The sequence below is a fragment of the Oxyura jamaicensis genome, chromosome 2 (genome assembly GCF_011077185.1).
Source record: "Oxyura jamaicensis isolate SHBP4307 breed ruddy duck chromosome 2, BPBGC_Ojam_1.0, whole genome shotgun sequence".
In the NCBI taxonomy this organism is placed as follows: domain Eukaryota; kingdom Metazoa; phylum Chordata; class Aves; order Anseriformes; family Anatidae; genus Oxyura; species Oxyura jamaicensis.
The window spans coordinates 14125702-14138004 of NC_048894.1; the positions used below are offsets into that span (position 1 = coordinate 14125702).

Sequence of the window (12303 nt, forward strand, 5' to 3'; positions counted from 1 at the left end):
GGCCGGGCCGGGCGCGCTCCCGCCGCGCTGAGGGGACGGGGCCGCGGCTCGGGGCGGGGGGCGGCGGGCGACGGGGCCGGGCCGCGGGAGGGAGCCGGGCCCCCCCTCCCTGCCCGCTGCCCCCTGAGGGGCCCCGGACAGCGCCCCCGGCTCGGGGGCGCCCCGCTGGGTGTTCCCCGGGCCGGGCCCTGCGGGGAGGGAGCGGCGGGGCCCGGCCCCGCCTGGTTTCGGTTTTGGTTGGGTGCCCGGGGGGGGGGGGGAGCGGGGCCGGGGGTCGGGGCTGCCGTGCTGGGGGCTCCCTGCCTGGGCTGGGAGGGGGGCGAGGAGGGGGCATCCGCTCCGTATCCCCGTGTGTAAAGGCGTGCCAGTGCTGTCTGCGCACCGCGGGGCTCGTAATGGGCTGGTAGGTCTGCCACCCCCCCGGCGGTGTGAAGCCGGGGTAGGTGTCCTGCCCTGCTGTGGCTTGTACCGCCAAGGGGAACGCGTCAGGACCGCCAAGTAATAGATCAGGACTGTGCGTAGTGCAAGGCACTGCGTGTTCTGAGGTGGTAAGCTTGGACTGCCAGCACCCAAAACTCTGGTGTTGTACAGGAAAAACTACACCGAATTTGTCAACGTGTTTGTAAAAGTTAGGTTCATATTGGCTTGAAAATTATAAGAGGTTACCAAGCTCTAGTCAGCTCTATCTTAAGCTATTTAACCCCGAATACTTCTGTGCTTACAGGGGTGTGCAGTGCTTTACCTGTTACGTGTTTGGCTGACGCCAGATACAACGTTACTGGTCCTGTGCCATGTATTGTAGGGAAAAAATTTTCTTCAGCTTGCCTTCCTCCCCTCAGTTTTGCTTATCTTTGAAGGAGTGCCTTTTTCTTTAGAGATAGTGACGGCGTGTTGCAGGGAGAAAAGCCTGTAACGTCTAACGTTCATTGAAGTATAACTTCAATTAAGTATAACTTCATTAACACAAGCGCTTCTTGGGATTCTTACAAGTTTTATGGACCATGACAACTGCTTCTTAGCATCATCTGAAAATATCCTTGCATTTCTAGAAGGCTGATGTTAAAGCTTTTAGAAGAAGACATTTTCCTCCTAGAAGAGAGCTCTGAAGTTGGTTACTCCTACTGAAGTTCATGTTTCTTTGAAACATGCATCAGTTTGTGTTTTTCAGTTTACCTTTGGCGGGTATCTGTTTATTTTGTCAATTCTCATTGATTTTTTTGCGTAACACGTTCCAACCCGTATATGGCAGGAGAAGGCTTTTTTTTATTTCCCAAAGCGATAATAGCCATGTTGCAAATATACCAACTTACATGTTGCTGTTGAGCTGAGAAGTACATCAAAAAATCACTAAGGTTGGAAGAGACCTTCAGGATCATCTAGTCCAACCATCACTTACTGATTTTTATTTCTTCTGCTGGAAAAAACAAATCCTGTTCATAAAACCTAGGATAATACCACTTCCTTGGCCTTATTTGCTACTCAGTTTCTTTATGAAATCAAAGCAAATGTGGGTAGTAAATTGATTACACTTCAAATGGGAGGTGTTGTGTTGCAGGGAGAGGAAAGCGGCCTTCTGAGGTTCCTGAGCTTCCAGCAGTTAAGGAGCTCGGTTAACTAGTCAGGGTAATGTTTTGCAGACATAAGATCTAAAAGTTGCATTTGACGTGAATATTATTTTCTTTAAACTGAGAAGCTGCATATCCTGCAGTTTGAAAGAAATGTGTGCCTGAGAAAAAGACAAAGCCAGTAGGGTTAAGGGAGTAAGTTGGTTGGATAACTACCTTTTCAATATATTATTTGATTCTTTCCCTTATAGACGTGTCTCATGCTAAAAGTTTGTCACTAGCTTTCTTTTTTTTCTTTCTGACCATGAAAGTGTGGGAATCACGTGAGAAGTTACCTGCCCGTCCAAATAAAATGGGAATAGGAATAGGAATCTTACTCCCGTTCTTTATCTTATGATGCCATCCTTCTGAGCAGCATCTAGGCTTGCTCTGTGTGTGGAATGTCACACATCAGCTCCTTGCTGGGTCGGGTGCATGGGACAGAGGCAAATGGGAACACAGAAAGAAGAGGCCTTCACAGTTTTCTGTCTTTCTCAGGACCTGTTTTCTGAGTTCTATTGCTCTTTTCCTGGCTTTATTTCAGTAGTTTATTTTTTTGTTTCAGTAAATCTCCAAGTATTTTTACATGAGTTTATTAACATCTGTATTTTCAAGCCGTGTTTTATTTGAAGGAATTCACTGTTTGTCCTGCTGCACAGCACAGTAAGCTGCACAAGCTGTGCATACTGCTCCGTGTTTTCTTTTTGTCATCTTGATCAAAGCTTTTGGGTTTTGTGGCTTTACGAATATAACACCAACAAGTGTTTCATGAAAGCTTGAGGTGAACGTTGGTTACGAGCTGACAACAGTAATTTCAGATAAACTGCTAATCTGTTGAGTGCTCAAAGTTCTCTCAGCTACTGAAAAGCTGAAGCAGTCTTTGTGTAAAAGTGACCAAAGACGTGCAGAAAAGTCGATTTCTTCATATGGTGCTGTTGAATGGGCATCTCTGTAAGGTGATGAACTTTGAGGTGTGATTAGATAAATAGGTGTTATGTGGTAGGCTACTCATGCAGCATTACTGTTACGGTCCTTAATGGTAAAAATAGGGCTTAAGAGCTTGATTTGGGGGAGGAGGGAGGCGTCCTCCATGTTGCTGTGCTGATGCGTTGCAGCAGTACATACAGTTTAAGTTGAAAAAATCAAATGAGTTGTATTCTATTTAAGTATTGTGCAATGTTGCCTGATATGTTGAATTCTTCTACAGATTAACACTAAAGCCCCACAATGTCCCTGAAACCACGAGTAGTTGACTTTGATGAAACATGGAACAAACTTCTGACAACAATTAAAGCTGTTGTTATGTTGGATTATGTTGAAAGAGCGACGTGGAACGACCGCTTCTCGTATCCTTTAAGTGACAATCCTGATATGGTTGTGTGATGTGCCTAGCATGGAGCAAGCATGTGCTGTGTAACGGTTTCAGTGGTCCTGATCAGAAGTGCATTTTCAGGTAGTATCTGATGTTAATTAAGCTCATGAGTCAGTGGAGACTGAGTTTTTGCTCGTTTTTACCATCAATATTTAGCTTGTGCTATAGTTGTTCACCAAAGTTCATGCATCAATTTCCCCTATTGTGATAATGATTTTTTTCTTGTATGCTTAAGTGTGTTGTATGGGGAGCATCTAAGACAGAGAATTCATCTCTAAACTGTGTTGGCAGTGGAGGCAAGATTGTTTTTGTTTTGCTTAAACATGTCTCTATCTTCTTTGTGCTTTTAAGTATGCTGTTAAACATTTCTGTAGCCAGAGTTTATAGAAAAGCCACTGTTCTGCCACTGTTATTAGCTCCCTGGTCCTGAACAATTAAGAGCAATTACTTTCAACATAGATTTCTAGCTGTGATCGTACAGGCTTACAGTTCAAGTTGTAACAGCACAAGTGATATTGCTGTAGTGAAAGGTTCCCATTTTACGTGTAAAATGGTCTTGTAAAAGATCTGTGTTTCAGTGAACTTCTTTTTGCAGCAGTAAAGCTGTGCTCTGTGTCTGCGCATTCATTACCCTTGTCAGTAGGGTGAATAATGAGAGAATTTTTGGAGCCTCATAGCTGCTGCCCGGCAATCTGACTGAGTTGGATTTGATTATAAGGTGGAAGAATGATTTAGACTTGTTTATCTTTTTTTTATTATTATTATTCTACTGGGTGAAAAAGGAAGCTCCTGAGAAAACTCTTATGTATAAGTTATTACAGTGTGACCTTATTCTGTGTGCAGGAGCTGGGCTTTAAAGCCTCTTCGCTTTCTGAATGCGTTACTACTTCTTAGACTTGCTTTTCCATTTGCCTGTGACTTTGAGTCCATACGTAAATGTATAAAATAGAAATGTAGTTGCTCATAGGCCACGTAGAATATGGTTGTGCAGTTGTATGGTGCAATAATCTTTAAATGGCTCTTTCATTTTAAAACTTTTAATTCATTTCTCTTCATCATGTCTTTGAGTCAAGTTCAAACAACACCAAAACATTAGTGACTTCTTGTAATTAATTAGGTGTGAGCTTTCATGCTTACAGATCGTGCTATAGTAATTCTTCCTAAGCAGATTTTAAGGACCACATGTTTCAGTCTTTAACAAGTTGTTAACTTGTGTACTGTAAAACTCTGCCCATTTAAACAAGGGCACCCAAAGTGGATTTTAAATTCAGAATAGTTGAATGAGATGTTGGATTGATTCCTCTTGTCATACTTATCCACTTTGAACTTCTTATGTAGAGACCTTGTACACAGGTCTGCTGTTTGATCCTCTTTTGGGATTTGCTTCAGTTGACTGAGCATGAGGAGGTGAGTGCTTAGGAACAGCAGTCTGGGAAGAATCCTTAGGCAAGTAGTTCTTTGAGAGATGACAGTAAGGCAGGCATTGTTAAATTCCTGCAAAGGTGGCACTGTTAGTGCCTAATCTGGCACAGTCAGGAGCCTTTTGGAGTATTCTCCATGGCAGACTGGCCTGAGAGGCTTGTGTGATCTGTAACTTCCAACCTTAAATGCAGGTTGGTACTTCTGCTGCATTAAACAAGCTGTGTGTTTTAACATAAACTGTTAACCGAGTCCTGAACAATTGTGAAACTGTAGCTCTTCTGTACGGTTAGTGTTGAAGATTTTTCTTGGGTTGTAAATGTCTTGGGTTTTTTAAATCTGTGATATTATTAATAAGTTTTAAATGCCAAGTCTTCCTACAATATATCTTCTTGTTCTGTGATAGCTCCTTACTCTCTGCCAAATTTAATTTAATTGGAGTAACGTGTTTCTAAACATCTGGAGGGGCTGTAAAATTGGTGTATGTATCTGACCCGTTCGTAGACCTGACTTAAAAATGGGTGAGGAAATGTTGGTTGTTTACTCTATTCTTCTTACTGCTTAATAAGCATAATGAAGAGATGACTAATAGCATTGCACTATGTGTTAATCCAGGCTGGTTTATTGATGATAGTACCAGATGATCAGCGTACTCCCTCTGTAGTCGCAACAATGACATAAAGAATGAGCTGCAGCAAAGGAATGTGATTTCAGTCTGCAGCACTGTGTTCTCAGAAGTGATTGCTTTCTCTTATGTGCTGCTTGAGACAGCTGAGGTCAGGCACAGTACACAGGCTAGCAGTATTTTAGGGCTGAAAAGCTTGTAATGTGCAGATTCATCTTCTAGAACTAATTCTTGCATCATTACTTTCCCAAAACTCAAATATAGTGTTTTCTTTGTAACTTTGATAGTAATTTTATTGTTAAACATAGCTCATCTTTAAACTTTGCCATTCCAGCATTTCCAGGTATTAGCTATGAGCTGAGAGCCCTAACTGTGTAAGGGTTAAAGAATCTTCTGGAAAAGATCACTTGAAAGACCATATGTCACTGTATTTAAACTGTGAGTCATCTCCAGCCACCTTTGACCTTCAGATCTCCTCACTGGTTCTCTGTGGAAAAAAGTGATTCTGGAGAAGTTTCATTGTCCAGCAAGCAAGTGACAGTTACATCTCTCTACTTGAGATATTATTTGCAAGAATTTGGTTATTATGAATGCCTAAGACAGTTTTAAGACTTTGCTTCTAACTGTTCAGTTGGCTGGGGTGTGTTCTTTAAGTTAAGACGCTGATCGAGTTGAATAGGGAGTGGTAGTTTATAACTTCGATAACTGTACTTAGATAACTGCTGTCTAACAGTTGGACCTTTTTGGTCAGGTAGAACATCAGGATCTTCCTGTAATTGTCTTGGTGTTTTTTCAGCTGTAGAACTGACTGTTCCACCAACCACACTGGCTGCAGATACAGAAGTATTTCAGATGAATGCTGATTTTCACTTTCAGATAATCATATTTATCTGTGGATGGTAAATAAGTGGTAGAAGCCATGTCAGTATGGAGCTGGCAGAAGTTCCAGGATCCAAGCCCTAAGGTTCCCTCAGCTTCCACTACTTAAAACAGAGACATTGATTACTGAAGCTGTAAAACTTGCTCTTTGCAAATCAGGAATTACAGAAACTTCAGAAAAAGATCGATTTAATCCGCACAAAAAATAAAAATTAAAACCTCTAAAATGTGGGTGGGTAGTTTATGTAAACTTTAAATTTTGTTGATGAGCATTCATAATTTAAGCAGATACAAGCCTTGACTCTGAACCCAGAGACATATATGCTTTGTGTGTGGCCTATCCTGAACCTCTTGGAGAGAGACTTTATACGGAGACTAAAATTTTTTTGGAAAATCATGTACGCCATTTGTACAAGGTAACCTCTACAGTTAATGATGTGTGTGGGTATTGCTTTTCCTTTTTTGACTTCAGGGTGGGTTTTTGTTTTGTTCACGTGAAGTTGTGCATATTTTCTGAGACAAAATCAGAAGTGTCAGTGTTCTGGAGCCAGAATATACATCTATGAGAGAGACGGATGTCTGTATGCATCACAGACTTACTTTTCAAGCCAACAATGAATACGCACAATTAATAATACATATATATATGTTCGTTCATCTCTATTCACTGCTTATAATCAAATGAGTTACAGAAATATTTTCATTTTCAGAATGTGTTATGGGTTATGGTTTGTCATTAGCCTTCCCTTTAGTGTAAAACTACACTGTGTATGCTCCGTGAAAGAAAAATGCTTGAGAGGGGAGGAAGTAATGACAAATTATTTATTATGACATATAGCAGTACTTCTATACCAATATAGCTGTAAATTAACATAGGTGCCTTACCTGATGACACAGAAATTCAACAGAATCATGATTTATCATGCTGCATATATAGGATGGATGCACAGTATCTCCTTGGATGTCAGTAAAAAGAGAAGTAGAGTTAAAATAGATGCCTGTCTGTCTTTGTTATCTGTATAGGGAGTAAAAAATTGCAAGATTTGGAGAGTACTGCTGAGTGCCTTATTGCTGTTAATTCAACTTAAGTACCTGTATGTTTGACAGTATAGGCTAGACATCTTAATAGGTAGTTCCACTGGTTGCAGAGAGGCTAACTCTGATGCTTTGGCAGACTAAATCAGTTCACCAGACTGACAGACAACTCAGTCAATAAGTTGTTTCTAAGTTATTAAGTGAGCTCGTTCAGTCACTAAGGACATTCAGGCACACTAGAAGCTGTGGGAAGGAGTGGAAAGCATACATCTAATTCTTAAACTGGCTATCCATCATTTGTCTTTGAAATAATTTTGAAAAATCTTTGTGAAATTCATACTGTAGAGGAAAGCACTCTTGATTCTATCTGGTCTACTGGCTTTCCTTTTATATTGTTTTGGAACAGGCTTTGTTGCAGCTTGAGACAGTTTAAAATTGCATTCTCTGGAGTTAAATTCCTAGGATCTTGTCTGCCTCCACAAATCATACTAATTCATTTAAGTCTAAATTGTTAAACTATATTCTTTTAAAATATTAATATATTTTTGAGAACTTTAGTATACCAACAACTTCTTAGATGATAAATGGCTAATGTTCCAAAAAAATTGGGCCTAGCTTTATGGAATTTAAGATGTGTATAAGTTTGTATGTACCTGTGCTTTGCTAAAGTTGTTTTATTCCAGGATTATTGGTGAGTATGAGGGTTTTTCAAATGAGTAATGCATACTGATTTTAAATAGTCACAGTGAGTGAGGCAACTCCTCCAGTGTGCATGTGGCTGCATGGGTTTAAAATTAGTTCTTGTCAGTGGAGAAGTAGTTATGTGAGTTATCCACCAGCATATGCTGAGAATATGAACAGTGCTTGTTCAAGCCAATGCTTCTGTAGGGACAGATAGAAAATCAACATATTATAGAGATTGTTCTTCTAAAACACAAAATAAAACAACTTCTGCTGTCGTAGTTGACTTATCAAAACTTCTAAGTAATATTTGGTAGTTTTCTGATCGCTGAAAAAATGTTATTTTCACCAGTGTTGAAGCTTAGGTGTGGTCTTAATTTTGCATCTGTGGTTGTTCCAAAACAGTAATCCTGTTACAATTTTCAATTTATACAGTTTTCTTACTAACTTTACCTGTGTGTGTGTGCACACCTGTCTTCCTCCACAGAGAGTTCTGGAATCTGAAGAACAAGTACTGGTTATGTATCACAGATACTGGGAAGAGTATAGCAAAGGAGCAGACTATATGGACTGCTTATACAGGTAAGTTTGGCAAATGAGTTGTTAAACTTTTGAGATTTTTACTAGGATCTACATGTTAAACTGAAGAATGCTTAAAGAGAGCAAGAGGTGTATATGCCCCAGGTGAGTTTTGGAGAAAACACAGTTATAGCAGCAGAAAATAAGAAAACAGGAATAATGCTCCAACAGGGTTTTCTGTGCACTGCTCCTTACCGCTGAAGTAATTATCCACGATGTCATCACTAGCATAGCCTACTTTAGTTGTTTCTGATATGCCAGTGCCAAATATGTCAGTGCTAACGAGCCCTGTAGTGAAGCAGCTTGTAATGCTAGGTATCTTTCTACACGATGGCATTGTACTGAAGTGTCCTGTTGAACCAGCATGGTTTATTTCAAACCTTGGCCAAAATGTACCTCTCCCTTCTAGAAGACCCTTTCCCACAAGGCTACATTCTGTTGTTTTCTTTTCTTATCAGCTGGATGTTAAGGCTACGGGTCTTAAAGGCAATGGAAAATTTTCTTTATTCCTTACAGAAGCTGATAGACTCTATACAGGCAATAAATTCTACTTTTTTTTTTTTTTTTAGTAAATTATAGCCAAGTCTGCAAATAAAAACACAACTGGTCCCTGTTATTTTCGTACTTTTAATTTTGCCTGAATTGTGTGTTTCTTTACTACTAGTGATAGCTTAAGCATATAAAACTGACAGAATTTAATTATATTGAGATTTTCTTAGATGTGCTAGGACTTAAATTTTAGTTCCAGTCTGGCTGCAGTTTGTACGTACTAGTGTCCATTATGCTTGAGATTCTCAGCAAGTAAATATAACTGAGGTACTGCTAATACTGTGTTTTGTACCTTTGACAATATGATGGAAGGATTTACAAAGAGCTTCAAGACCTTTACTGTTACTCGAGCAGAATTTTTTGTTACCGTGAAGAATCCATTAAATGACCCCTAGGAGACTGGGAGTGAATGCGCTGGAGTCTGTCCTAGGCTTGCAGACTTCAGTTCTGTAACATGTTGCTGATGTAACTGGAGGGTTGATACGGGGGGGGAAAAGTCCCATTTAATGCGCAGAAATCTCGTTGATTCTGCTTTGTGTAACAATTTTTCTGAGCTATTGAGTGCTTCTGGTCCTAAACCAACAAATTAAAATGCTTTTCCAGCAGTGTGCACCTGCTTTCTTGTTTTACTTTTAAACAACCTAGGGCTTGTTTTTCTGTAACAGTTACTGTGCACACGAACACGCCTCTAAGTATATGTAAAGTCAGTAACTGTGCAGTGATATTGAGTGAAGCCAAATTTTTAAACTGTGAAGTTAATTTCACGTCAGCTCTGTCCATTCTGACTCTTCAGACTTTGCATATAGTGTTTTAATCCAGAAAAATTACTTAATATTAGACATTCTGTTGGAAATAATTTTACCTTAAAGTTTAGTGGAATGCTTTGTATCTTTTTTTCCTTCTGTTGAGGTTGAGTTTTGTCATGTCATATCTTTGGAAAGTATATAAAGGATATGGCTTTGTGGAAGTATGACTTTATCTTCTATAACAAAACACACCTTGTAATGGGAACTGAGACACTCTTAACTGAAAGCAAGAAATTCAGTGCTTGATTAGTAGAGTCATAATAGCTTTCATACGTTGGAAGCGCTTCATTAAGTGTGATGTCACTCTTTCATTTTCCAAGAAAATGTTTTGCTGAAAATACCTTTGAAGACCATAAACGGATATTCTGTTTTTATAAACTAGCTGGAGTTGTTTTCTTGTGTTCCTGCTCTCAAGAAGGTAGCATAAGTTAGCCAACTTCAGTTTTATCCCAGGTTATAATTTGTATAATTCTTTCAACAATGAAAACTAATAGGTCTTAGAAGTTAATTTTTTTTAAATACGTTTATTTAATATTTAAGTAGGCTTGCATGTCTTCTTAATCCTTCTACATTGATAGATAATATTTGAAATACTACTAAAATGTGATTTGATGTATTTATTTCTTCTCCCACCCCTCCTGGCAGTGTTTTCCTAAGGAAACAAATTTGAATTCAGTTTGAAAATTCAAATCCCACACACACTTGACTTAACCCAAGATGATAAAACTGATGGAATAAGGAGCACTTTATGTTGAATAAACTGTAGGGTTTGTTTTATGATTATCAGCAGATTATCAATAGACAAAAACAGTGCTGGACATTGGGACTTACCTGTGTCTTGGTGCTGTAACTGTTTTCACAGGTAATTGTACAAATTGTACAAATTCTGTTTCATGTATCATTATTTCAAACAACTGAGGGGGTTTCATACCGAGCAAATTGAATTTCATTTAAATAGTTGTTCGCTTATTTTAAAAAATACCAGGTTTTGCTTTGTTCCATGTTTTCTTTTTTGTAACGCTGGTAATGATACCAGCATGTTCATCTGTAGTAATTTTTAGGCCTTCAGCCTTATCTAGATCTTTTTCTCATTTTACATGGGACATCTTGCAACCCCTAAGTCACCCATCACACAATTCAAACTGACATTACTTCCAGTCCCCTTCTCTTGTTTTTTAAGCGTCAAGAGTCTGCTGTTCTTAGTCTTGCTAAGTATGTAACTTAATAAATACAAGGGAGACTTAAACAAGAAGTTATTTCAGCATTTCAAACCTAACTTGAACAGTATTTTTCTATTGAGATTTAAACTGAATGGACTGCCTTCATTTTAAGCTATAGCATTTGGTAGCCTTGGGAAGTTTATTTCCACGTCAGGTATGTATTAATGATCTCATCGTGTTGCTACAACTGTTGGAGTCACAACATTTTTATTATCTGCAGTGCTTTGTCATGTTGAAATGGCTTACATTTATTAGCTAATGCTCAAATTGTCATTAGATGACTTAACCCTGTTTTACAGGTCTGTCAACCAGTGAATAGTCTATCTGTGCTTATAAGTGAATCAGAACAGATATGATTATGAACATTTCCTGTGCTAAGAACTTGTATATATGTATTACTAGATGTATTAAAGTATCCTGCCTGTATAAGGCAGAGTGGTTCTGCTGCTTTTAGTGTAACTCTTGTGAACAATGTTTTCACTGAAACATGTAATGGTGACTTTTCCTTTAAAAAAAAAAAAAGTAGGTCTAAAGGAACTTCTGAAGGTCATCCAGTTTAACCTTATGTTTGGAGTAGGACTAACTTCAAAGTTACACTAGGTTGTTTAAGGTTTTGAGTTGAATTCTGAGCTCCTTCAGGGACAGAGATTTTGCAACTTTCTGTGCAGCATACTTAATTATTCTAATTCTAAGAAATTTTCCATATGTCTGGTGTGCATTGTTTCTTGTCTTTCCTCTGTGCTCCTCAGAGAAGAGTTTATCTTCATCTTTGGGATGTCTCATGCTTGGGAAGTGGTGGAGTCACCGTCCCTGGGGGTTTTTAAGGAACAGTTGGACATAGTGCTTAGGGATGTGGTTTAGTGGGTAATATTGGTGGTAGGGGAATGGTTGGACCAGATGATCTTGGAGGGCTTTTCCAACCTTAATGGTTCTATTTCATTGAGCTTTCTCTGGACTCCCACTTGTCAACCTCTGTTGTATTTGGGTACTTGAAACTCAACCTAATATTCCAGGTTTGCTCTGGACAGTGCTGATGGAACAGTGGCATCCCTCCACTTGCTGGTGACTCTCTTGCAGATGTAGCAAAGGAAGTGGTTAATTGTCAACACTGCAATGGCAATTTGCTTACTTAGTGTTCACCCACAAGCAATACTGTCTGCAGCTGGTCCCCAGGTGGATTTAGCACCACTGACCCCTGCCTTTCCAGTCTGACAGGTCACCTGCCTTGTAGTCCACGATCCAGCCCCTTCCTGTGTGGTTACAAGGATACTATAAAAGACTTTGTGGAAAGCCGCACCAATGAAATGAAAGCTCAGTGAAATAGAATCATTGAGGTTGGAAAAAGCCGCCAAGTCCAACCATTGGTCCAACCCCTACCACCAATATCACCCACTAAACCACATCCCTAAGCACCACATCCAATTGTTCCTTAAACACCCCAGGGATGGTGACTCCACCACTTCCTAAGCATGAGACATCCCAAAGATGAAGATAACCTCTTCTCTGAGAAGCACAGAGGAAAGACAAGAAACAA

The 12303-nt window shown here is 39.5% G+C and overlaps 1 protein-coding gene across 2 annotated transcripts in view; it reads left to right on the forward strand.

Moving 5' to 3' along the window:
- The first annotated feature begins 2764 nt into the window (after window positions 1-2764).
- The window catches only part of CUL2 (cullin 2), a 46291-nt gene continuing 36752 nt past the window's right edge, over window positions 2765-12303 (forward strand). The window contains exons 1-3 of one of the 2 annotated variants that reach the window (XM_035317965.1): window positions 2765-2950; window positions 6213-6315; window positions 8103-8197. In XM_035317965.1, coding sequence (XP_035173856.1) covers window positions 2832-2950; window positions 6213-6315; window positions 8103-8197 — 317 coding nt within the window. In that variant the 5' untranslated portion in view covers window positions 2765-2831. The remainder of the gene's footprint in view (window positions 2951-6212; window positions 6316-8102; window positions 8198-12303) is intronic. The other variant, XM_035317966.1, reaches the window with a different exon arrangement.